This window comes from Mustela putorius, unplaced genomic scaffold, assembly GCF_011764305.1.
Source record: "Mustela putorius furo isolate JIRA1106 unplaced genomic scaffold, ASM1176430v1.1 tig00000905_pilon_pilon_pilon, whole genome shotgun sequence".
NCBI classification, from domain to species: Eukaryota; Metazoa; Chordata; class Mammalia; order Carnivora; family Mustelidae; genus Mustela; species Mustela putorius.
The window spans coordinates 5,871,616-5,897,940 of record NW_025421511.1 but is presented as its reverse complement, the minus strand read 5'-3'; the positions used below and the strand labels follow the sequence as shown (position 1 = coordinate 5,897,940).

General features: G+C 46.4%; 1 protein-coding gene across 1 annotated transcript in view; it reads left to right on the top strand.

The window, feature by feature from the left end:
* DLGAP2 (DLG associated protein 2) overlaps positions 1-26,325 on the top strand; it is a 337,349-nt gene that overhangs the window by 199,134 nt on the left and 111,890 nt on the right. The window contains exon 3 of the mRNA XM_013063663.2: positions 17,569-18,632. Within this exon, the coding sequence (XP_012919117.2) occupies positions 17,637-18,632 (996 nt within the window). The 5' untranslated portion in view covers positions 17,569-17,636. The remainder of the gene's footprint in view (positions 1-17,568; positions 18,633-26,325) is intronic.

Here is a 26,325-nt window from a genome sequence, read left to right as displayed (position 1 = left end):
TGATTTCTTCTGTGCTTTGGAAGCCCTTGTTGTGAGAGACAGACTTAAGATCTATCTGAAAGCTATTTATTTGGCTCATGAATAAGAAGTCATTTGATAATTAAGTGCAATTAAGTTGCACATGTGCTCACCGTAAATGCTTCTTTGAAAATATAATGAAATTCCTGTAGGACAGAATGGCTGAGTCTGGCTCACATTCACCATCAAAGGCACCTTTGTGTAGCTCTCCTTTTAAATTAGAACTTTGATACTCTGTGCGGAATCAGCCAGAGTAAAAAAAAAAAGGCTACTTGTGTGTCTTACAAATTGATCATGCTATTGGAACTCCTCGTCCGAGAGCCAGGCTAGGCCCTGAGGCTTCTGTTTTGGGTGGTGTCGTGTGCGTCCAGCAGCAGCCGTGCTGCACTGTGGACACAGTCTAAGATGTAACAACGCCCTGAACATCAGTTATAATTGTGATTCGAATGGATTCGCTCTTCCTTCCAGGCAGTTCCATTTCCAAACTGGCCATGGGGTTCCCTTCACCCGAGCCCGTGCTTCGGCCCCACACGGTCTTTCTCTCATGCCCTCTCTAGTCTAGTCAGGAGGAGGAGATGCTCGGGGCCATCACAGTGGCCCCTGAGTGACAGGTGCATGAGGAATTCAGGGAGACAGGAGCATCAGCGTCCATGCGGCTGCTGGCAAAGGACAAGAATGTCCTCCCAGGGACAGTGGTAGGCCCCATCACGAGCTGCAGGCCAGGGGGATGCTGGGACCTGGTCATCATGCCCGGGACCTGGTCGTCCCACACGGCAGCTCCTGCATGAAGTGCCTCAGCGTCTGAATTTCACATGACCTGAGAAAGAGGGTGTGGCTTATTCCCTCCGCCACCAGGACACGTGCAGTGTCCTCACTCCCCACCCCGCGATGGACCAGAAACCATCACTTATGCCCCAACCCCGAAGACTGGTGGGTCGCAGGGGTCATGGTGCAGGATAACGGCACGTGCGTGGGTCACGGGTCCAGCGGGTGTGCCTGACAGACACTCACATCGTCTTGAGTCCTTGTCCGAGTATGCACGATTGGAAAAACACGGCATATTTGCTTTCCCTTGAGCAAATGTTTCTAAGGTGTGCTTCGCGCACTGTCCCTCATTGTGACTATAGGACCGAGTCATCTTCATCTCCTGAGAGAGAGTGCTCAGGACCCAGCAGCCCAGCACGGAGGCGGCACATGGCCAGGAGGTGACGGATTCACCTGGGAGGGGGTGGTGGGCATGACAAGGACCATGAGGGTGGCAGGCGAGGACAGCCGTGGTCCTGCTTCCCTGCATTCTAGACATGAGCCCTCCATGTGTGTAAGCCTGGACGGATGGCTGTCCTTCCAGGGACGGTCACATTGTGACACCTGGGGGCCTCAGCCCGTTCACCCCACTACAGAATTAACCCTTAGGTGAGCATCGCTTCTGGGGCGCCAAGAGAGCACTGCGAGGCGCCAGCCCCTGCGGGTAGGGAGCCGTGCGCACTCTGTGGAAGCGCTGAGTGTCTGGGAAACACCGAAGTCAAGACTGGGGTCCAGCCAGGGCATGAACTCTGCCCAGCCGCTTTAACACGGGAGGGTCACCTTTGTAGGGCAGCAATGTTGTTGTCTGTAAGTTATGGGAGGTGAGGCAGAATGCCCTCCTGGCTGCCCCGTCCCGCTCGCCCCGGGCTCTCGTCTGCGCTGCACATCCCTCTCCAAGCACAGGAAGCCCTCGGGGACAGTGATCGGCTTAGGTGCTTGTTTCTCCTACAAGACCATGCGTTTCAGGCCTTGCTTCTTCAGAACAAGGACTGTCTCCTTGACTTTCTGTCCCCAACGCCAGCCACCAAGCACGGTGCCCTGTAGGCGTGGGACATGTGGCTTTCGGGTGTAAGAATGGGGGGATATGTGAGTGAGATAAATGTCCCTAGAAAGACACAGTCTTTCCCGCTCAGAGAAGGCAGAGTTCAGGAACGTTCGGCATGGTTGAGGGGACGTCACTGCAGAGGGTCTTCAGGAATGGTGGTGTCTCGGGAGGCCCAGCAGCCGCACAAAGAAACCCAGGCAGCAAAGGAAGACAGGGTGTCGCCTTGGTTGGGACTCAGGCCGCATGACTTCAGCAGTGGCTGCTTGGAGGGGCACGCGCCCCACGCCAGTCAAGGTCCGGAGGTGGGACCTTGGGCTGGGGCAGGTGCAGTGGGCTCAGGACTGCCACACGTCCACCGAAGGCAGGTCCCCCATGCCCCACGCCGCTCTCCCTCGTCGCTTCCTCCTGTCCGGCCCGTTCGCCTGCTCTTCGCGCTCAGTATTTCTTCCTTTTCTCCCTTCAAAATCCACCCCAAATACGTGTCTTAGCGGGTGGAAGCCGCTGCAGAGCATCCCCCACTGCGGCCACCAGCGCTCCACGGTGTGCAGCCCAGCCCCCCATCACACGCAAAGAGACCAGCCTCGCCCCCCTCCACCAACACAGAAGTCCCGGCAACCCAGCCGTAACGGAGCAAAGAGGAACAAAAACATACAAAATTCCCCTTAGATCCCTGGTCTGATTTCCGCGGGGCCCAGCGCCCGGCTTTGAGATGACATCGGACACGCCGTGAGAGGATGCGGGGGCTGTGCATGGCACGGGTGACGGCCCGAACTGGGGAGGCCGTGAGGTGTCACGGTGCCATTTCTTTTCTGGTTATTAGGAGTGCTGGGAGCTGCTCTTCCAGGGATAGGATTTTACCCTCATAATTCAGGCTTCTGTCCTCTGAGAGGAGGCCCCAGGCGTATTCTGCTCGGGCACAGGAAAGAGGACAGCCCCAAACTTTGGAAAGGACCACGCTTTGGGAGAGGGGTGGCCTCCGTGTCCAGCAGGACAGCTGTCCGCAGTCTCTGGCTCGTCCCTCCTGTCGGGAGGGCTCATCAGACCCCTGGATGCATTGCTCACACCCTTGGCAATGACTCCCCAGGCCCCTGCCCTAGCCTCTGGCCGCCAACACCTGCTGTCCATGCCCAAGGCTGGGGTCCCACGAGACTGGTTTCTCCACTCCGCGGTGTTGTGACGTCCGTTCGTGTGGGCCGCGGCTCAGCACCTGGGGATCACCATCTCCTAATACTCCATTGAAGGCATGGGTCCCCCATTGTGTGTCCATTTGTCAGTGGCAGACATTTCGGTGCGGTCCGGGGCTGCTGTGGACAATGCGGCTAGGAACACACCCGTCCATGCCTCTCGGCCGGGTGCCTGGGAGATGAACCCTGGCGCCTGTGGCAGCTGTTTACTCTCGTGAGGAGCTGCCCGACTGTTTTCCAAAGCAGACGCACCATGTCACAGCCCACCCAGCGGCATATGAGGTGGACTTTGCTCGGTGCTTGTAGCACCTGTCGCCGTCCGCCTCTGGCACAGACATGGAGTGCATGGGAAGGGCCATAGCACCGTGGCTTCGGGTGCATTTCCCTCACGGCTGGTGATGCCGAGCACCTTTTCACTAACTTAATGGCCATTAGTGTATCTTTTCGGGCGAAATGTCTGTTCAGCTCGTTGGCCCATTTTTATTTTGGTTATTTCCCTCTTTGTGTAACTGGGGTGTTAGTGTTCTTTATATACTCTAGATAAAATTTCCTCATCAGATACATATTTGCAAGAAATTTCCCCCATTCTGTGGGTTGCTTTTTCATTTTCTTCGGAGTCTGCTTAAAACAAAACTTTTTAATTTTAGGAAGTCCATTTTGTCTCTATTTTTTTCCTGTACTTTTGATGGAGTATCTAAAAGCCATTTCTAATTCACATTACCAAGGAAATACATGCATGTTCTCTTCAAAAAATTGTATAGTTTTATCTCTTGCTTTTAGCTCTCTACACACGTCAAGTTCAGTTTTATTTTTTTTTAATTTTTTAAATTTTTATTAACATATAATGTATTAGTGTCGCCAATGGTTTATTGATCTTATTGATTCTTTCAAAAAACCAGCTTCTAGTTTCATTGATACGTTCTACTGTACCTCTGATTTCTACCTCATCGATCACAACTCTAATCTTGATTATTTCCCTTCTTATGTGTGGAGTTGGCTTGATTTGTTGTTGATTCTCCAGTTCTTTAAGATGAGGCAGCTGCTGTGTTCTGGATTTTTCCTTTTTTTTTTGAAAACATTCAAACCATCCTTTATTAGTTCTGAAGCTACAATCAAATTAACTCATGTGAATATATTTATTGTTTGTACATTTAAATTGCTACAAAATCAATCGCAGTTAAACCAAACTGGAAACTATTATGGTTGCTTCTCCAAATTTTTCTTTTTTTTTTTTTTGAGGGATGCTTGGAAGGCTATGTATTTCCCCCTTAGGACCGCCTTTGCTGTATCCCATAGGTTTTGGACCAAAGTGTCTTCATTCTCGTTGGTTTCCATGAATTGTTTCAGTTCTTCTTTGATCTCCTGGTTGATCCAAGTATTCTTAAGCAAGGTGGCCTTTAGCTTCCAGGTGTTTTAGTTCCTTCTGAACTTTTCCTTGTGATTGAGCTCCAGTTTCAAAGCATTGTGATCTGAGAATGTGCAGGGAATAATCTCAGTCTTTTGGTATCGGTTGAGTCCTGATTTGTGACCTAACCAAAGAGGTAAAGGACTGTACTTGAGGAACTACAGAACACTCATGAAAGAAATTGAAGAAGACACAAAAAGATGGAAGACCATTCCATGCTCTTGGATTGGAAGAATAAACATTGTTAAAATGTCTATACTGCCTAGAGCAATCTATACTTTTAATGCTATTCCGATCAAAATTCCACCAGTATTCTTCAAAGAGCTGGAGCAAATAATCCAAAAATCTGTATGGAATCAGAAGAGATCCCGAATCGCTAAGGAAATGTTGAAAAACAAAAATAAAATGGGGGGCATCACATTACCTGATTTCAAACTTTACTACAAAGCTGTGATCACCAAGACAGCATGGTACTGGCATAAGAACAGACACATAGACCAGTGGAACAGAGTAGAGAGCCCAGATATGGACCCTCAGCTCTATGGTCAAATAATCTTCGACAAAGCAGGAAAAAATATACAGTGGAAAAAAGACAGTCTCTTCAATAAATGGTGCTGGGAAAACTGGACAGCTGTATGTAGAAGAATGAAACGACCATTCTCTTACACCGTCCGCAAAGATAAACTCAAAATGGATAAAAGACCTCAACGTGAGACAGGAATCCATCAGAATCCTAGAGGGGAACATAGGCAGTAATCTCTTCGATATCAGCCACAGCAACTTCTTTCAAGATATGTCTCCAAAGGCAAAGGAAACAAAAGCAAAAATGAACTTCTGGGACTTCATCAAAATCAAAAGCTTCTGCACAGCAAAGGAAACAGTCAAGAAAACAAAGAGGCAACCCACGGAATGGGAGAAGATATTTGCAAATGACAATACAGACAAAAGGTTGATATCCAGGATCTATAATGAACTCCTCAAACTCAACACACACAAAACAGACAATCATGAAAAAATGGGCAGAAGATACGGACAGACACTTCTCCAATGAAGACATACAAATGGCTATCAGACACATGAAAAAATGTTCATCATCACTAGCCATCAGGAAGATTCAAATTAAAACTACATTGAGATATCACCTTACACCAGTTAGAATGGCCAAAATTAACAAGACAGGAAACAACATGTGCTGGAGGGGATGTGGAGAAAGGGGAACCCTCTTCCACTGTTGGTGGGAATGCAAGTTGGTGCAGCCTCTTTGGAGAACAGTGTGGAGATTCCTCAAGAAATTAAAAATAGAGCTTCCCTATGACCCTGCCATTGCACTGCTGGGTATTTACCCCAAAGATACAGATGTCGTGAAAAGAAGGGCCATCTGTACCCCAGTGTTCATAGCAGCAATGGCCACGGTCGCCAAACTGTGGAAAGAACCAAGATGCCTTTCAACGGACGAATGGATAAGGAAGATGTGGTCCATATACACTATGGAGTATTATGCCTCCATCAGAAAGGATGAATCCCCAACTTTTGTAGCAACATGGACGGGGCTGGAAGAGATTCTGCTGAGTGAAATAAGTCAAGCAGAGAGAGTCAATTATCACATGGTTTCACTTATGTGTGGAGCATAACAACTAGCATGGAGGACATGGGGAGTTAGAGAGCAGAAGGGAGTTGGGGGAAATTGGAAGGGGAGGTGAACCATGAGAGACTATGGACTCTGAAAAACAATCTGAGGGTTTTGGAGGGGATAGATGTGGAGGGAATGGGTGAGCTTGGTGGTGGGTATTAAGGAGGGCATGTATTGTATGGAGCAGTGGGTGTGGTGCATAAGCAATGAATTTTGAAACACTGAAAAGAAAAATTAAATATTTTTTTAAAGAAAGAAGAGGGTGCCTGGGTAGCTCAGTGGGTTAAAGCCTCTACCTTTGGCTCAGGTCGTGATCTCAGGGTCCTGGGTTGGAGCCCCACATCGGGTTCTCCACTCAGTACGGAGCCTGCTTCCTCCTCTCTCTCTGCCTGCCTCTCTGCCTACTTGTGATCTCTGTCTGTCAAATAAATAAATATAATTTTTAAAAAAATAAAAATTTTTTTAAAAAATAAAGAAGAAAATGAAGGCTTCCATTCCGGGGTTGGAATAAATAAAAATAAAATAAAAAATAAATTTAAAAAAACATATAATGTATTATTTGTTTCATGAGTACAGGTCTGTGAATCGTCAGGCTTACACAATTCACAGCACTCACCATAGCACATGCCCTCCCCAGTGTCCATCACCCCCCCTCCCTCCCCCCTCCACCAGCAAACCTCAGTTTATTTCAAGAGATTAAAAGTCTCTTATGGTTTGTCTCCCTCCCAATCCCATCTTGTTTCATTTTTCTCCTTCCCTATCCCCCAAAACCCCTGACTCTGCCTCTCAAATTCCTCATATCAGGGAGATCATATGATAATTGTCTTCTTCTGACTGACTGACTTCGCTTAGCATAATACCCTCCATCCACGTCATTGCAAATGGTAAGATTTTATTTCTTTTGATGGCTACATAGTATTCCATTGCGTATATATGCCACATCTTTTTATCCATTCATCTGTCAATGGACATCTAGGTTCTTTCCACAGTTTGGCTCTTGTGGACATTGGTACTGTGAACATTAGAGTGCACGTTCCTCTTCAATTCACTACATTTGTGTCTTTAGGAAAAATACCCAGTAGTGCAATTGCTGGGTCATACGAGAGCTCTATTTTCACCTTTTTGAGGAACCTCCATGCTGTTTTCCAGAGAGGTTGCACCAGCTTGCATTCCCACCAACAGTGTAGGAGGGTTCCCCTTTCTCCGCATCCTTGCCAGCATCTGTCGTTTCCTGACTTGTTAAGTTTAGCCAGTCTGACTGGTGTGAGGTGGGATCTCATTATGGTTTTGATTTGTATTTCCCTGATCATGAGTGATGTGGAACACTTTTACATGTGCCTATTGGCCATCTGGATGTCTTCTTTGCAGAAATGTCTGTTCATGTCTTCTGCCCATTTCTTTTTATTTTTTTTTAATTTCTTTTCAGCATAACAGTATTCATTGTTTTTGCACCACACCCAGTGCTCCATGCAATCCGTGCCCTCTCTAATACCCACCATCTGGTTCCCCCAACCTCCCACCCCCCACCCCTTCAAGACCCTCAGATTGTTTTTCAGTCCATAGTCTCTCATCGTTCATCTCTGCTTCCAATTTCCCTCAAGTCCCTTCTCCTCTCCATCTCCCCATGTCCTCCATGTTACTTGTTATGCTCCACAAATGAGTAAAACCATACGATAACTGACTCTCTCTGCTTGACTTATTTCACTCAGCATCATCTCTTCCAGTCCCATCCATGTTACTACAAAAGTTAGCTATTCATCCTTTCTGATGGAGGCATAATACTTCTTAGTGTATATGGACCACACCTTCCTTATCCATTTGTCTATTGGGTTATTTGTTCGTTGGGTGTTGAGTTTGCTAAGCTCTTTATTGATTTTGGGTACTAGCCCTTTATCTGATATGTCGTTTGCAAATATCTTCTCCCATTCTGTCAGTTGTCTTTTGGTTTTGTTGACTGTTTCCTTTGCTGTGCAAAAGCTTTTGATCTTGTTGAAGTCCCGGTAGTTCATTTTTCCCCTTGCTTCCCTTGCCTTTGGCATGTTTCTAGGAAGAAGTTGCTGTGGCTGAGGTCAAAGAGGTTGCTGCCTGTGTTCTCCTTAAGGATTGGAATGGATTCTTCACATTGAGGTCCTTCATCCATTTTGAGTCTGTTTTCGTGTGTGGTGTAAGGAAATAGTCCCATTTCATTCTTCTGCATGTGGCTGTCCAATTTTCCCAACTCTTGTTGAAGAGTCTGTCTTTTTTCTATTGGACATTCTTTGCTTCTTTGTCAAAAATTAGTTGACCATAGAGTTCTGGTCTCTCTATTCTGTTCCATTGATCTGTGTGTCTGGTTTTGGGCCAGTACCATGCTGTCTTGATGATGACAGCTTTGTAATAGAGCTTGAAGTCTGGAATTGTGATGCCACCAACGTTGCCTTTCTTTTTCAACATTCCTCTAGCTATTCAAGGTCTTTTCTGGTTCCATATAAATTCTAGGATCATTTGTTCCATTTCTTTGAAAAAATTGATGGTTATTTGATAGGGATTGTGTTAAATGTGTAGATTGCTTTAGGTAGCATAGACATTTTCACAATATTTGTTCTTCTAATCCATGAGAATGGAACTTTTTTCCATTTCTTGTGTTTTCCTCAATTTCTTTCATGAGAACTTTGTAGTTGATGTTTTGCTTGGATGATCTATCCATTTCAGTGAGGGGGATGTTAAAGTTCCCTACTATTATTGTATTATAGTCCATGTGTTTCTTTGATTTTGTTATTAATTGGTTTATATATTGGCTGTTCCCATGTTAGGGGCATGTCTTGTTGGACAGACCCTTTGAGTATGATATAGTGTCCTTCCTCATCTCTTATTGTAGTGTTTGGCTTGAAATCTTATTTATTTGATATAAGGATTGCCACCCCAAATTTCTTTTGATGTCCATTAGTTAGGTAAATTGTTTTCCACCCCCTTACTTTAACCTGAAGGTGTCTTTGCGTCTAAAATGAGTTTCCTGTAGACAGAATATTGATGGGTTTTGGTTTTTTAATCCATTCTGATACCCTGTGTCTTTTAATTGGGGCATTTAGCCCCTTTACAATCAGGGTAACTATTGAAAGATATGAATTTAGTGCCATTGTATTGCCTGTAAGGTGACTGTTACTGTATATTGTCTCTGTTCCTTTCTGGTCTACTACTTTTAGGCTCTCTCTTTGCTTAGAGGACCCCTTTCAATATTTCCTGTAGGGCTGGTTTGTTGTTTGCAAATTCTTTCAGTTCTTGTTTGTCCTGGAAGCTTTTTATCTCTCTTTCTATTTTCAGTGACAGCCTAGCTGGATATAGTATTCTTGGCTGCATATTTTTCTCATTTAGTGCTCTGACTATATCATGCCAGTTCTTTCTAGCCTGCCAGGTCTCTGTGGATAAGTCAGCTGCCAAACTAATATTTCTACCATTGTATGTTACAGAATTCTTGTCCTGAGCTGCTTTCAGGACTTTCTCTTTGTCACTAAGACTTAGAAGTTTTACTATTAGATGATGGGGTGTGGACCTGTTTTTATTGATTTTGAGGTGGATTCTCTATGCCTCCTGGATTTTGATGCTTGTTCCTCTTACCATATTAGGATAATTCTCTACTATAATTTGCTTCAATACACCTTGTGCCCCTCTCTCTCTTTCTTCTTCTGGAATCCAAGTTATTCTAATATTGTTTCATTTTATGGTATCACTTAACTCTCGAATTTTCCCCTCGTGGTCCAGTAGTTGTTTGTCTCTCTTTTGCCCAGCTTCTTTATTCTCTGTCATTTAGTCTTGTATATTACTAAATCTCTCTTCTGCCCCATTTATCCTATCCATTTATCCTAAAGGCCTCCATTTTTTATTGTACCTCATTAATAGCTTCTTTAAATTTCAGGTGGTTAGATTTTAGTTCTTTTATTTCTCTAGAAAGGGCTTTTATTTGTCCAGAAAGGGATTCTCTAATATCTTCCATGCTTTTCTTTTTTTAGCTCAGCTAGCACCTTGAGAACCATCGTTCTGAACTCTAGGTCTGACATATTACCAATATCCATATTGATTAGGTCCTTAGCCCTCAGTACTACCTCCTGTTCTTTTTTTTTTTTTTTTTTTTTTTTTTTTTTTTGATGGTGGGTTTTTCTGCCTTGTCATTTTATCCGGATTGGAATACATGAAGGATGGGATGCCAGGGTGGCTCCGTTGGTTAAGCAGCTGCCTTCGGCTCAGGTCATGATCCCAGCATCCTGGAATTGAGTCCCACATCAGGCTCCTTGCTCAGCAGGGAGCCTGCTTCTCCCTCTGCCTCTGCCTGCCACTCTGTCTGTCTGTGCTCGCTCTTTTTTAAAAATACATGAAGAAGAGAATAAAATACTAAATGGGTGGCAAATACCCCAGAGAAATGTACGCTAACCAAATCAGAAGAGACCAACATGGACGGGACTGGAAGAGATTCTGCTGAGTGAAATAAGTCAAGCAGAGAGAGTCAATTATCATATGGTTTCACTTATTTGTGGAGCAAAACAAATAGCGTGGAGGACAAGGGGAGTTAGAGAGAAGGGAGTTGAGGGAAATTGGAAGGGGAGGTGAACCATGAGAGACTGTGGACTCTGAAAAACAATCTGAGGGGTTTGAAGTGGCGGGGGGTGGGAGGTTGGGGTACCAGGTAGTGGGTATTGGAAAGGGCATGGATTGCATGGAGCACTGGGTGTGGTGCGAAAATAATGAATACTGTTACGCTGAAAAAATTAAAAATTTTAAAAAAATTAAAAGAGGAAAGAGGAAACATTAAAAAAATAGAATAAGAAAAAATGAAATTAAAAAAGTTTAACTTAGGTTAAAAGATCATGGAAAAAATACATGAATTCTATGTGTTGCTTTCCCCTAGCTCCGAACTTCTTTAAGTTCGGATTGTGTGCTCCGTTGCTCCCCTGCTTGCCGGAGCCGGCCGTAGAAACACATCGGATTTTTTTTTTAATCTTGTAACCTACAACTTTGCTGAATTCATTTATTAGCTCAAAGAGCTTTCCTGTGTGTCATCTGCAAATAGAGACACTTCTCCTCTTCTTATGTGGATGTCTTATTTCTTCTTTTTTTTTTAATTTATTTTTTTAAATTTATTTTTTATTTTCAGCATAACAGCATTCATTATTTTTGCACCACACCCAGTGCTCCATGCAATCCGTGCCCTCTCTAATACCCACCACCTGGTTCCCCGACCTCCCACCCCCCCCAACTTCAGACCCCTCAGATTGTATTTCAGAGTCCATAGTCTCTCATGGTTCGCCTCCCCTTCCGATTTCCCCCAACTCCCTTCTCCTCTCCATCTCCCCGTGTCCTCCATGTTACTTTGCATCTGTATTTATAAAGGCTATTGCTGTGTAATTTCTTTTCCCATGATGTCTTTATCTGGTTTCCATATTAGCTTATGGTGGGCTCATGGAGATGAGTTAGGAAGTGTTCCCACCTCTTCAATTTTTTGGAAGAGTGAGAAGGATTGGAATTCATTTTCCTTTAAATCTTTGACAGAACCCACCAGTGAAGCCATCTGGTTCTGGTCTTTTCTTTGTTGGGAAGTTTTGATTCCAATTCAGTCTTCTTATTGTTATTGGTCTGATCAGATTTTCTATTTCTTCTGGAAGTAATTTCTGGGTTTCCACGAATTTATCCATTTCTTCCAGGTTGTCTACAGTTGTCATATTATCATAATCATTTTATTTATGTCATCAGTGGTGGTCAATTTTATTGATTTTTAAAAAACCAACTTTTGGTTTTGTTGATTCCCTTCATCGTGCCGTCTATCTCTGCCCTCAGCTTTCCCATCTCCTTCCACCTCTGCCTACACACTTGGTTTGGTTTTGTTCTTTTAATCTGTGTAAATTTTAAGATCAGCTCTTAATTTCTACAAAGAAGCCAGCTGTGATTTGACAGGAATTGTGTGGAGTCTGCAGATCAATTTGGAGAGTGCTTGCCCCTTAGCCAAGAATGTCCATTTGCCCAGAACGTCACCGACTCCTCCCACTGTGTTCTGTGGTGGCCAGCATACACATATTGGAATGTTTGGTGAAATTTTTGAGGAAATTTTTTGTTAATGGGGCTTCTTGACGTATGGTGGGACACTTCTTTTATGCCTTCACACAGTAAATAAAGGAATAGGGCTCCATGGCTATTTCTTACCATATTCCCCAGCCTGTGCGTGTGTTCTGAGGTCCCACCAGGAGCCACCCGGGGGGGGTAGCAGGAAGAACGGGTCGGTGGGGAGTGTGTGCAAGATGAAGGTGGCAGAAAAGGGGCGCCAAGACAACTCCAGGGACAAAGCAGGGGCCCCTCGCAATTCTGCACAGGGACAGAAGAATTGTCAGAAAGTTTAGCTACGGTGGGAAAGCATATAGTAGCGGAGTGGATTTTGTCCAGCACGCAGCTCCACAGCCCGCTCACCGTCTGTGCAGTGCAGTGTTGTCTCGTGCAGTTTGCTTTTGACTGTTCACTCCCACCTGTGGATTTTCCTGTGGGGGGGCATCCAGAGCAGTGACAGAGACAGTGAAGGGTCTGTCCCCATGGGCAGATAAACTCAGGTGAACGTGCGAAGTAAAATAAGATGAAACCTGAGAGGGAGGCAAACCATAAGAGATAAAGTGAGGGTCTCCGAAGGAGAGGCGGTGGGGCGGTGGGGCGGCTGCGGGACGGGCACTGAGGAAGGCAGGTGACGGGAGGGGCCCTGGGCCTTCTATGGGGTGCACTGACCTCTACCTCCGAAACTAATAATACACTCTGTGTTAACTAATTGAGTTTAAATATGTTTTAAAAAAGGATAGTCAAAAATTAAAATGAATTTAAAAATAAATAAAAAATTTTTACAAAGGAAGTGCAGATGGGGAGCTCACCTGCGTTAGGTGAACCGCAGGCAGAGGGAGACCCAGCGGGTGTCCTCAGTGGGGCAGGACCTCAGGGTGCCTGCCGTGGGGGCAGGGAGCACAGCACCCGTGACTACACCCTCCAGGGCGAGGGTGCACGCACACTTCCACGCTTTCTCAAAAACCAGGGACTGGGTCCATTGCCACAGTGTGTGCCCAGCCTGGTTGGCTCAGGCTAGGGCTGAGTGTGGAACCTCCAGTCCAGTTTAATGAGAAAGAGCCCCTGGGGCCCCCCCACACCACCATCCCTCAGCCCTCAGCAGCTGGTGCTGGCAGCAGGCCACACGGAGCTGCACACTGGGGGTCCGTCCAGCTCTGAGGCTGTGTGCGTGTGTGTGTTTGGGCAGATGTGTGTGTGCCCTTCCCGCCTGGGCTTCCCCGCGGCGTGTGGACAAGCACCACCTCCCAGCACACAGCGCCCACACAGAGACTGCTCCAGACATGTTAGCGTACTTTTTTTTTTAATTTTATTTATTTATTTGACAGAGATCACAAGTAGGCAGAGAGGCAGGCAGAGAGAGAGGGGGAAGCAGGCTCCCTGCTGAGCAGAGAGCCCGATGCGGGGCTCAATCCCAGGACCCTGAGACCATGACCTGAGCCGAAAGCAGAGGCATCACCCACTGAGCCGCCCAAGCGCCCTGATGTTAGCGTACTTTTAAGTTCTTATCTCTATGCTGAAAACACAGCTTTTAGAATGAGAATGCCGGCACTCTGAAATCCAACAGTGAAGTGGACCTCCGTGTTCTAGCTTGGATTTGGGGAGACGGTTAGTGGATAATGAGGATATTGCTGTTTTCTCTTGCTTCAGAACAAAATACAGTGTCGTGAGTAGCTAGAAATAGGGCGCTAAGGTGCCTTCCACATTCGGTGCCTGTCACCCCACTTCCACAGAGAAACCACCAGCGCGAAGTATTTATTCTGTGTCATGTTGACTTTAAAAACAAACAAACAAGCAAACGCTGAGAGCCCCGTCCCTGGGACACATCCCAGCATTCCCGTTACTTACAGGCCTTATTCTCTTGTTGCTGTTGTTAGCGTCTTACGTTTCGGAGGCCGTGGATCTGTTTCCACACGTGCACCAGGCTGCTCAGTCCCGCAGTGGAGAAAAGACAGTGGGCTCCCGACGCGCCGCACCATCAGATTTAATTCGTTTCAGCTAAACTTGTATCTTTCGTATGGTTCTTTTATGTCGCCACATTCAAAATGTAGCTTCGAGGCCAAACATTAGGCAGAAATAGGATACGTGAGTGGGACAGTAATGGTCTCGCTTTTTAATATGGAGGAAGATTAGAATTGTATTAAATGATCTGCTAATGGAAAAATAAAGTAAAAGATAATAGGGTGACAACGTATGCCGCTGGAGCGTCTGGATTACAGCACGTAGTTTTGCTATTTATCAACTGGATATTGAATTTCCTTTGAAAACTTGCTTTTAATTATATTAAAATATAGTATACCTCAAGTATGCCCTCCTAACGTATTCAAGTGCTCCGGCTATAGTTTATCCGCGGAGAAAGGAAAATCCCGGGAGCTCTCCCGGGGGAGCCCCGCAAACTAGGGACGCTGGGCTGTCCTTGGAGATGGGGGTCCCCGCGGGGGAGGCTGTTCACTGTGAGGACATGCGGGCGAGGTCTCTGTGCTGCCCTTGGAAGGAGACCACCCCACCGGTGCTCGGAGGCCCGTGGCTGCTGCTGTCCCTCACTCCAGGGTCAAGCCTTGCCCCTAACTCCTTGGGGATCAGTGCGATTGTGGCCCTGCCCTGTGAGACACGTGAGCGTGTGAGCTGGCCTGGACAGCTGGCAGTCCACAGCCTGCAAGGGGACCCTTTGAACCCACATCTTGGACTGGTCGTTTGAAAGGAGGTGATGTTTGCTATGAAGATTACTGAGAGGATTGCTTAGAAATACTCTGGGACAAGTCCGGAGTCTCTTGGGTTTCTTAAATGTTTTCCACAATCGCCTGGGCTGTGTGTTTGGGGTCTACTATGGGGGGCTGGGGGTGGCCCTGTGAGCTCCGTGTATCCCTGACCCCACACCGTAGGTGGCACCTCTCAGGCGAGGGTGATGGAGGGCAGGCGGGTAGGAATGCTTAACTGGCCTGAACTGATGGGAGGGAGTGGTGAGGGGAGGGGGGCCCAGGGCCAGGGGCCAGCAGACAGCTTCCTTCCCGAGGAAGTGGGGCACAGGGCCCTCATTGAAGTCCGGCTCCCAACATGTCTGGACCCCAGCCTCCAGGATGGTGACCAGTGGACACTCTCTCTTGATGCTGTCTGGACTGAGGCTGGATTGCCTTGGAGTGGGCCCTGCAGAGTAAATTATTAGAAATAATTCACTGGGAAGGAGCCCACAGCCTCTGCCGGCAAGGCGCCCAGAGGGCAACTCTTAGAAATAGGGGCTGTTTTCATTTGATTAAAGCCACACGCACTGGGAACTAGGACAGGTGCAGCAGGGGCCGGCCCACCCGGCCAGCACGCGGTCTAGCTTGTGCTCTGAGCCGGCGCAGAGCCATCACCGAGCCAGCCGTCCTAGGGCAGCCTTGCGTGCCATTGAGGAGTGAGGACTCCGCGGTAAGCTGTGAGCCTTTGAGCAGGGAGGAACTGGCTTGGGTGTGTGCAGGGACGCGGGAGAGTAGCTGCTGCTGCTGCTGCTAAGGGCTCAGGGTCTGAGCCAGGGCAGGGGCCTGGGGTGAAGGCGGGGGCAGAGGAGCAGGTGGGAGCACGTGCAGGGCCTGGGGGAGCATTGTTGGGAGAGCACCAGCGCTCTGTCTCCATGTTTCCCAGCCCCAGCCTTTTCCGGGACACCCCGGGGTCCAGAGTCATGGCTCGACAGCTTCAGTGGGCCTCGTGGGGAACGTGGTGTGGGCGATGGAAAGGGCCGTAGCCCGGGTCTGTCCGGGGAGCTAGCTGGGCTCCATTTTCCAGAAGCGAACACTGTGCAGTTCCAGCCTGAGGAGGAAGCTGGGGCCCTCCGATGCTGGGTGGGCTCACCCCACAGGCCCTCCCCAAGGTGCCCATTCTCATGGGTCTCCCACCCGTGTCCTGCAGGAGTCGGCCTCCGCATCAGTGTTTCCTGCATGTCATATACATGTTATATTGTATGCAGGCACGTCATGTGGGTGTAGGCATTAGATATGCACACTACATGTGCATATGATACACTGTGGGAGCGTCTGCATTTCTTGTGCATGTCATGTGATACATTGTACACGTTTGTTACCTGTGGGTAGATTCATCGTACACACTGTCTGTGCAGATTAGTATCCTAACGTGCTTGAATTCCCAGCATGGTTTACACACACATTGTGCACCACACGGCATATGACACGTGCATGCACGCACTGTACGTAGTACCTGCGTATGACTCTAATAGTCTTTACTTTCTGTATGTATAATATGCGTATTATACACCATATATGCATGTGTGTATGTCCTATGGTATAACAGAGTCTCTGTTCCTTGCATCTGTGCGGCGACCTTCGGAAGCCAGCTCTGAACTGGGTCTAAAACAGAAAGTGTGGGTCAGCAGGAAACAGGGGTGAAGCCAGAGGCTTCTCTAAGGAATCCTGGAGTCCAGACACTTGGGTTTAATAAACCCAGAACTTGGTCAGTGCTGACCCAAGACAGTTTGAAACGAGGACACTTACAGTAATAATGGCACAGACAAGGGAGAATGCTTGAGAGTGTGGTCGTCCAGGAACCCTGCCGGGTGCTTAGCCAGTGTCCCGTGGTATGAAAATAATGAGCACGGAAGCCTGGGGAGCATGGCGGGCCCGCCTGCCCGACCCTCAGAATCACATACCACATGGTGGCAGAGCAGAGGCCCGAACTCCAGCAGGCCCATGTCTGGGAATCAGCATCTCACGCCCCACTCAGTCGCCTCCCTGGCCAGACCCCAGCGACCTCGGTGAGAGTGACTCCCAGCCACTCATCCAGGCACCGTATGACGTCCCACCGAACCGAACCATTTTTTCTGTATTGGATAAACTCTTACCATTCAGAACCAAGTATCTGTGATGAAAGGTCAGGACATCCTGGTTTAGTTCTCCTCTTGACCGACTGATGGCCCAAAGAAAACTGCCCCCTCTCCCACTGGGAGACCAGCAGGTAGCTTTGGGCTTTGGGGTTCATAAGTCAGCCTGTAGCACATTGGCGTTTGGAGGAATGTTACTAAGTAAATACGAGGTGCTACTTTGTAAACTTCTTAGCCGGAGCCACAATACACAAATCTGATTGAAATGTAACTCATTTCCCCCCACAAAGCCTGTGTCTGTTGAACACCACAAAATCTTGCTGTCCAGAGGCTGATGCATCTACCCAGCGATGCATATTTGGCCGTGTAGACTAGAATATTTGGCCGCATAGACTAGAACAACTGGGAGTATCGGAGTCGGTGCTTCTTCATAGGCGCATGCTTCGGAGCAATCAGTGTGGTATGAAAATAATGAGTACCTGCCCGGATGCCCAAAAATGACCCCCAGTTACCAGATAAGACAGTTCTGCATGGGGTGTCCCACACGTAAGTAAGGGTTTGGTTGCTGTCCCCGCCTCATCTTAAATGGCTTCTGTGCTCTCTCAACAGACCAGCAGTACTCATGGTCCCCAACGCAGCACTTCAACGAAGGAAGATATTCCCCTGCTCCTAGGAACATGAAGGGGCTCCCCGGGGGCCGGACTCAGGCACAGTTGTGTTCAGGCCACACCTGTGGCCTGGCGGCCCCCGAGGACTGCGAGCACGAGCTCCTGCACCATGGGCAGGAGGCGAGGCAGCCCTACCTGCTCAGCCCCGTGGAGAGCTGCCCCATGGACCACCACCGCTGCTCCCCCGGGAGCTCCGTCCACTCCGAGTGCATGATGATGCCCGTGGTGCTGGGTGACCACATGTCCAGCAGCACCTTCCCCAGGATGCACTACAGCTCCCACTATGACACGAGGGACGATTGTGCCGTGTCCCACGCCAGCAGCAGGGTCAACCGCATCCCAGCTAACCTTCTGGACCAGTTTGAGAAGCAGCTGCCTCTGCACCGGGACGGCTTCCACACACTGCAGTACCAGAGGACGTCCACGGCCGCCGAGCAGCGCAGCGAGAGCCCAGGGAGGATCCGACACCTCGTGCACTCTGTGCAGAAACTCTTCACCAAGTCCCACTCCCTCGAGGGCTCTTCCAAGAGCAACGTGAACGGCACCAAGGGTGACAGTCGGGTGGAGGACCAGCACCACGGCCACCACCCAAAGCACGGCAGACGGAGTAAGAGCAAGGAGCGGAAGCCGGAGGGCAAGCACAGGCCGGGCACCGGCAGCTGGTGGAGCTCCGACGACAACCTGGACAGTGACAGCACCTGCCGCACATCCAGCGTGGCCAACAGGCACCACGTGGACCACGTCTCCCACTGCTACCCCGAGGTGCTCCCGGGCCCCTTTGGGGATCTGTCCCTGAAGACGTCCAAGAGTAACAGTGACGTCAAGTGCTCGGCCTGTGAGGGCTTGACCATGACGCCCGACACCAAGTATATGAAACGGAGCTCCTGGTCCACGCTCACCGTGAGCCAAGCGAAGGAGGCTTACCGCAAGAGCTCCCTGAACTTAGATAAGCCCCTGGTCCACCAGGAGGTCAAACCATCCTTGAGGCCGTGCCACTACCTGCAGGTAAGCGGTCTTGGCAGCGGGTGTCGTGCATGGGTGGCCTGGCCTGCTCTGGGAGGGCCTCTGAGTGGCTCCTGGCCCCCTTGAGTCCACAACCCTAAACCAGCAGGCCGTTTCCAGGTGCCTCTAGGGCCAGATGATGGAGCCACAGAGCAGAGGGGCCTTTGCATAGAGGCAGCTGGCAGGCTACCAGGGCTCTCCTGCAGGACCCGGGAGCAGCAGCTCGAAGTCTATAAAAGGCCGGAGCGCGTGGTCAGGGGGCAGCATGGACCTGGCCCTCTGGGCTGGGTGTTACCCACTCCACCCAGGGCCAAAATAATCGGAGGTGGGCAGATTGCTGCTGGGCATCCTGTGGGGTGCTTTTCTGTGATCCCACACCTCTGCCTGCCCGTCACACCGTGGCTGAGCACACCCGGAAAGCTTCCACTTCATTCACGGATGCCTCTGCTGTGACTTCCAGGAGCTCACACAGCTGTTGGCAAAGCTTACAGGTGTGAAGGTTTTCTTCAATATATGTAGAATTTGTGTTAAGGTCCCAGTCCTCCGTACATGCCGAAGCAGGAGTGATGCTTCTCACTGCTGGCCGTGTCTCCGGGCAGTCGGTTCCTGGCACAGACGGGTGCCTGTGACCCTTTCCAGCAGGCGGGCGGGCGCCGAGATCCAGGGCCCATCCTGGCACATTGTCTGGAAGCTGGCCATTCTGTCTGGAAAGGAAACACAACCCAAATTGCTTTCACAGGCAGAGTTACTCCGAGGTGCAAATTGATAGCTGGGTGAAATACTTTTATAGCAATGGGGGGGTGTGTAAATGTTGCTTGTGGTCAGCGAGCCCCAACCCTGCACAAATACAAAATGTCTACCTGCCCCCATCTAGAGGAATTAGACAGACTTGGGGTGCACTCAGGTCCTGCCTGGAGAAGCACACTCTACTGCTGCCCACTGCGTGTGCCCAGACCCTGCTCGAGGAGGCTCCCACTGCCATGCTGGGCCCCTGGGTGGCTGCCTGCAGAATCTGCCCCTTTCCAGGACTTGGCTTCTAGCACACGCCCCCTTCGGATGCACATCCTGGTGCTTCTGCCCGTTCTTCCCATGACCACACTGTCCTCCAGCCTCTGTTCTGAATTCCTTTTAGTCATGGAGGATATCAGCCCTTACAAAGGGATATGTGTACTAGAATGACCACACACGCTCAGCATGCATTCAGGGAGGCTCCGTTCCAGGCCGGTCTGGTCGCCTCCATGCCTCACCCCTCTCCCCTGTGACTTGGGTGGGGAGAAATCCAGCCTCCAAGTAAGCTGGTGTGTGTTTACCTCTCAAAGACCCCCATTGGACTCTTGGCCTTAAAACGTCAATGTGCCTCGGACACGAATCATCACAACCCTGTAGGGCTTTCACAGATTCAGTCAACATTCCACTTTCCCGACTTCTCACGACATCTTTTTTTTTTTTTTTAACTTTTTAAGTTAACATATAATGTGTTATTAGCCCCAGGGGTACATGTCTGTGAATTGTCAAGCTTACATACTTCACAGCACTCACCATCGCACATGCCCTCCCCAGTGTCCATCACCCAGCCACCCTCCCCCTGCCCCCCATCCCCAGCAACCCTCAGTTTGTTTTGTGAGATTAAGAGTCTATCATGGTTTGTCTCCCTCCTGATCCCATGTTGTTTCATTGATTCTTTTCCTACCCCCCAAGTCCCCCATGTTGCATCACCACTTCCTCATATCAGGGAGATCATATGATAGTTGTCTTTCTCTGCTTGACTTATTTCACTCAGCATAATACCCTCTAGTTCTATCCACATCATGGAAAATGGCAAGATTTCATTTCTTTTGATGGCTGCATAGTATTCCATTATGTATATATACCACACCTTCTTGATCCATTCATCTGTGGATGGACATCCAGGTTCTTTCCACAGTTTGGTTCTTGCGGATATTGTTGCTATGAACATTGGGGTGCATGTTCCTCTTCAGTTCACTACATTTGTATCTTTAGGGTAAATACCCAGTAGTGGGATTGCTGGGTCATAGGGTAGCTCTATTTTCAACTTTTTGAGGAACCTCCATGCTGTTTTCCAGAGTGGCTGCACCAGCTTGCATTCCCACCAACAGTGTAGGAGGGTTCCCCTCTCTCCGCATCCTCGCCAGCATCTGCCGTTTCCTGACTTGTTAATTTTAGCCATTCTGACTGGTGTGAGGTGGTATCTCACTGTGGTTTTGATTTGTATTTCCCTGATCATGAGTGATGTGGAGCACTTTTTCATGTGTCTTTTGGCCATTGGGATGTCTTCTTCACAGAAATGTCTGTTCATGTCTTCTGCCCATTGCTTGATTGGATTATTTATTGTTTGGGTGTTGAGTTTGCTAAGTTCTTTATAGATTTTGGACACTAGCCCTTTATCTGATATGTCATTTGCAAATATCTTCTCCTAGTCTGTCAGTTGTCTTTTGGTTTTGTTAACTGTTTCCTTTGCTGTGCAAAAGCTTTTGATCTTGATGAAATCCCAATAGTTCATTTTTGCCCTTGCTTCCTTTGCCTTTGGTGATGTTCCTAGGAAGAAGTTGCTGCGGCTGAGGTCGAAGAGGTTGCTGCCTGTGTTCTCCTCAAGGATTTTGATAGATTCCTGTCTCACATTGAGGTCCTTCATCCATTTTGAGTCTATTTTTTGTGTGGTGTAAGGAAATGGTCCAGTTTCATTCTTCTGCATGTGGCTGTCCTGTGTTCCCAACACCATTTGTTGAAGAGACTGTCTTTTTTCCATTGGACATTCTTTCCTGCTTTGTCAAAGATTAGTTGACCATAGAGTTCAGGGTCTATTTCTGGGCTTTCTATTCTGTTCCATTTATTTATGCGTCTGGTTTTGGGCCAGTACCATACTGTCTTGGTGATGACAGCTTTGTAATAGAGCTTGAAGTCTGGAATTGTGATGCCACCAACGTTGCCTTTCTTTTTCAACATCCCTCTGGCTATTCAAGGTCTTTTCTGGTTCCATATAAGTTTAAGGATTATTTGTTCCATTTCTTTGAAAAAAGTTGATGGTATTTGATAGGGATTGCATTAAACGTGTAGATTGCTTTAGGTAGTATAGACATTTTCACAATATTTGCTCTTCAAATCCATGAGCATGGAACGTTTTTCCATTTCCTTGTGTCTTCCTCAATTTCTTTCATGAGTACTTTATAGTTTTCTGAGCATAGATTCTTTGCCTCCTTGGTTAGGTATCTTATGGCTTTGGATGCAGTTGGAAATGGGCTGGACTCCTTAGTTTTCTTCTTCTGTCTTACTGTTGGTGTAGAGAAATGTAATTGATTTTATATCCTGACACTTTAATGAATTCCTCTACAAGTTCTAGCCAATTAGGAGTGGAGTCTTTTGGGTTTTTCACAAAAAGTATCCTATCATCTGCCAAGAGTGAGAGTTTGACTACTTCTTTGCTAATTTGGATGCCTTTAATTTCTTTTTGTTGTCTGATTGCTGAGACTAGGACTTTTAGCACTATGTTGAATAGCGGTGGTGATAGTGGAAATACCTGCCATGTTCCTGATCTTAGGGGAAAAGCTGTCAGTTTTCCCCCATTGAGAATGATATTCGCTGTGGGTTTTTCATAGATGGCTTTGATGATATTGGGGTATGTACCCTCTATCCCTACACTTTGAAGAGTTTTGATCAAGAAAGGATGCTGTGCTTTGTCAAATGCCTTTTCAGCATCTGTTGAGAGTATCATATGGTTCTTGTTCTTTTTTTATTAATGTGTTGTATCACATTGACTGATTTGCAGGTGTTGAACCATCCTTGCAGCTCTGGAATAAATCCCACTTGGTCGTGGAGAATAATCCTTTTAATGTACTGTTGGATCCTATTGGCTAGTATTTTGGTGAGAATTTTTGCATCCATGTTCTTCAAAGATATTGGTCTGTAATTCTCCTTTTTGGTGGGGTCTTTGTCTGGTTTTGGGATCAAGGTAATGCTGACCTCATAAAATGAGTTTGGAAGTTTTCCTTCCACTTCTATTTTTTGGAACAGTTTCAGGAGAATAGGTATTAGTTATTTTTTAAAATGTTTGGGAAGCCTTCTGGCCCTGGGCTCTTGTTTGTTGGGAGATTTTTGATGACTGCTTCAACCTCTTTACTGGTTATGGGTCTGTTCAGATTTTCTATTTCTTCCTGATTCAGTTTTGGTCGTTTATATGTCTCTAGGAATGCATCCATTTCTTCCAGATTGTCAAAATTGCTGGCGTCAAGTTGCTCATAATATGTTCTTATAATTGCTTGTATTTCTTTGGTGTTGGTTGTGATCTCTCCTCTTTCATTCATGATTTTATAAACTTAGATCCTTTCTCTTTTCTTTTTGGTAAGTCTGGCCAAGGATTTATCAATCCTATTAATTAATTCCTTCAAAGAACCTGCTCCTAGTTTCATTGATTTGTTCTACTTTTTTTGGTTTTTATTTCATTGATTTCTGCTCTGATCTTTATGATTTCCCTTCTCCTACTGGGTGTAGGCTTTCATTGCTGCTTTCTCCAGCTCCTTTAGGTATAGGGTTAGATTGTGTAATTGAGACCATTCTTGTTTCTTGAGAAAGGCTTGCATCACTATATACCTTCCTCTCAGTACTGCCTTTGCTGTGTTCCACAGATTTTGAACAGTTGTGTTTCATTTTAATCTTTTTCCATTAATTTTTTCAATTCCTCTTTAATTTCCTGGTTGACCCATTCATTCTTTAGTAGGATGCTTTTTAGCCTCCCTGTATTTGAGTTGTCCTCTTGTGATTGAGTTCTAGCTTCAGAATATTGTGGTCTGAAAATATGCAGGGAATGATCCCATCTTTTGGTAGCAGTTGAGACCTGATTTGTGACTGAGGATGTGATCTGTTTTAGAGAATGTTCCATGTGCACCAGAGAGGAATGTATATTCTGTTGTTTTGGAATGGAATGTTTTGAATATATCTGTGATGTCCCTCTGATCCAGTGTGTCATTTAAAGCCTTTATTTCCTTGTTGATCTTTTGCCTGGGATGATCTGTCCACTTCAGTGAGGGGGTGTTAAAGTCCCCTACTATTACTATATTATTGTTAATGTGTTTCTTTGATTTTTTTTTAAAGATTTTATTTATTTACTTGACAGAGATCAAAAGTAGGCAGAGGCAGGCAGAGAGAGAGGGGGAAGCAGGCTCCCTACTGAGCAGAGAGCCTGATGTGGGGCTTGATCCTGGAACCCAGAGATCATGACCTGAGCCAAAGGCAGAGGCTTTAACCCATTGGGCCACCCAGGCGCCCCTTTGGTTTTAATTGGTTTATATATTGGCTGCTCCCATGTTAGGGGCATAGATATTTAAAGTTGTTAGATCTTCTTGTTGGACCGACCCTTTGAGTTTGATATAATGTCCTTCCTCATCTCTTATTACAGTCTTTGGCTTAAAATCTAATTGATCTGATATAAGGATTGTGACCCCAGTTTTCTTTTGACGTCTATTAGCATGGAAAATTGTTTTCCACCCTTTACTTTAAATCTGGAGGTGTCTTTGGGTCTGAAATGAGTTTCCTGTAGACAGCATATGAATGGGTTTTGTTTTTTTATCCATTCTGATAACCTGTGTCTTTTTTTTTTTAAAGATTTTATTTATTTGACAGAAAGAGATCACAAGCAGGCAGAGAGGCAGAGAGAGAGAAAGAGGAGGAAGCAGGCTCCCCGCTGAGCAGAGAGCCCGATGTGGGACTCGATCCCAGGACCCCGAGATCATGACCTGAGCCGAAGGTAGCGGCTTAACCCACTGAGCCACCCAGGTGCCCCCAACCTGTGTCTTTTGATTGGGGCATTTAGCCCCTTTACATTCAGGGTAACTATTGAGAGGTATGAATTTAGTGCCATTGCATTGCCTGTAAGGTGACTGTTACTGTATATTGTCTCTGTTCCTTTCTGGTCTACTACTTTTAGGCTCTCTCTTTGCTTAGAGGACCCCTTTCAATATTTCCTGTAGAGCTGGTTTGGTGTTTGCAAATTCTTTCAGTTTTTGTTTGTCCTGGAAGCTTTTTATCTCTCTTTCTATTTTCAGTGATAGCCTAGCTGGATATAGTATTCTTGGCTGCATGTTTTTCTCATTTAGTGCTCTGACTATATGATGCCAGTTCTTTCTAGCCTGCCAGGTCTCTGTGGATAAGTCTGCTGCCAAACTAATATTTCTACCATTGTATGTTACAGACTTCATGTTCTGAGCTGCTTTCAGGATTTTCTCTTTGTCACTAAGACTTATAAGTTTTACTATTAGATGACGGGGTGTGGTCCTATTCTTATTCATTTTGAGGCGAGTTCTCTGTGCCTCCTGGATTTTGATGCCTGTTCCCTTTGCCATATTTGGGAAATTCTCTACTATAATTCACTCCGATATACCTTCTGCTCCTCTCTCTCTTCTTCTTCTGGAATCCCAATTATTCTAATGTTGTTTCATCTTATGGTATCGCTTAACTCTCGAATTTTCCCCTTGTGGTCCAGTAGTTGTTTGTCTCTCTTTTGCTCAGCTTCTTTATTCTCTGTCATTTGGTCTTCTATATGACTAATTCTCTCTTCTGCCCCATTTATCCTAGCAGTAAGAGCCTCCATTTTTTATTGCACCTCATCAATAGCTTGATTTCAGCTTGGTTAGATTTTAGTTCTTTTATTTCTCCAGAAAGGGCTTTTATTTCTCCAGACAGGGTTTCTCTAATATCTTCCATGCTTTTTTTGAGCCCAGCTAGCATCTTGAGAATCGTCCTTGTGAACTCTGGATCTCACTTATTACCAATGTCCATATTGATTAGGTACCTAGCCTTTGGTACAGCCTGTTTTTGTTTTTTTGTGGTGAGTTTTTCTGCCTTGTTATTTTACCCAGATAAGAATATATGAATGAGAGAATAAAATACTAAAAGGGTAGGAAAGACTCCAGAAAAATGTACGCTAATCAAATCAGAAGAGACCCCAAATTGGGGGGAGAAGAAAGAGGGTAAAATGAAATTTTAAAAAATTTAAAAATATATGCATATATATATTAGACTGGTTAATAGAACAGAGCCACCCATTTGATTTTTGGTGTATTTTGGTCTCTTAGAAGAAATTACCTCCCTAAATTTTAAAGAAATATATATATATATATATATATATATATATATATATATACACACACACACACAATAAGCATAAATATGATAAAGGGATGGAATATGTGAATATGAAAATTTTTTAAAATTCTAAAAAATAAATTGATAAGATAAGTTGCTTGGAAAAGGAAGAAAGAAAAAAAAAGTGGAGAGAATTTGCTCAGGCTGCAGACTAGAACAAAGCCCTGTGCTAAATTTAGGGTATATTTTTATCTATTAGAAGCAATTGTATCCCATAATTTTTTTGAAAAAATAAAACCGTATATGTATACAAAAAATAAAGTTAGGTAGACTGAAGGATAAAATGTGACTATAATAATGAAGGTTTTAAAAGAATTTTTTAGAAAGGTATTGTTAAGGTAAACTAGTTTAAATACATTAAAAGAGGAAAAGGTAAAAATATTAGAATAATAAAAAAAATTGTAAAAAGTTAATTAACTTTGTAAGACTAAGGGGTCATGGGGGAAAAAGCCATGAATTCTTCGCGTTGCTTTACCTGTCTCTGGACTTCTGCGGTTCTCCGCTTATCAGTGAGCTCGGTCCGGCCGGACGGTCTGGCCGA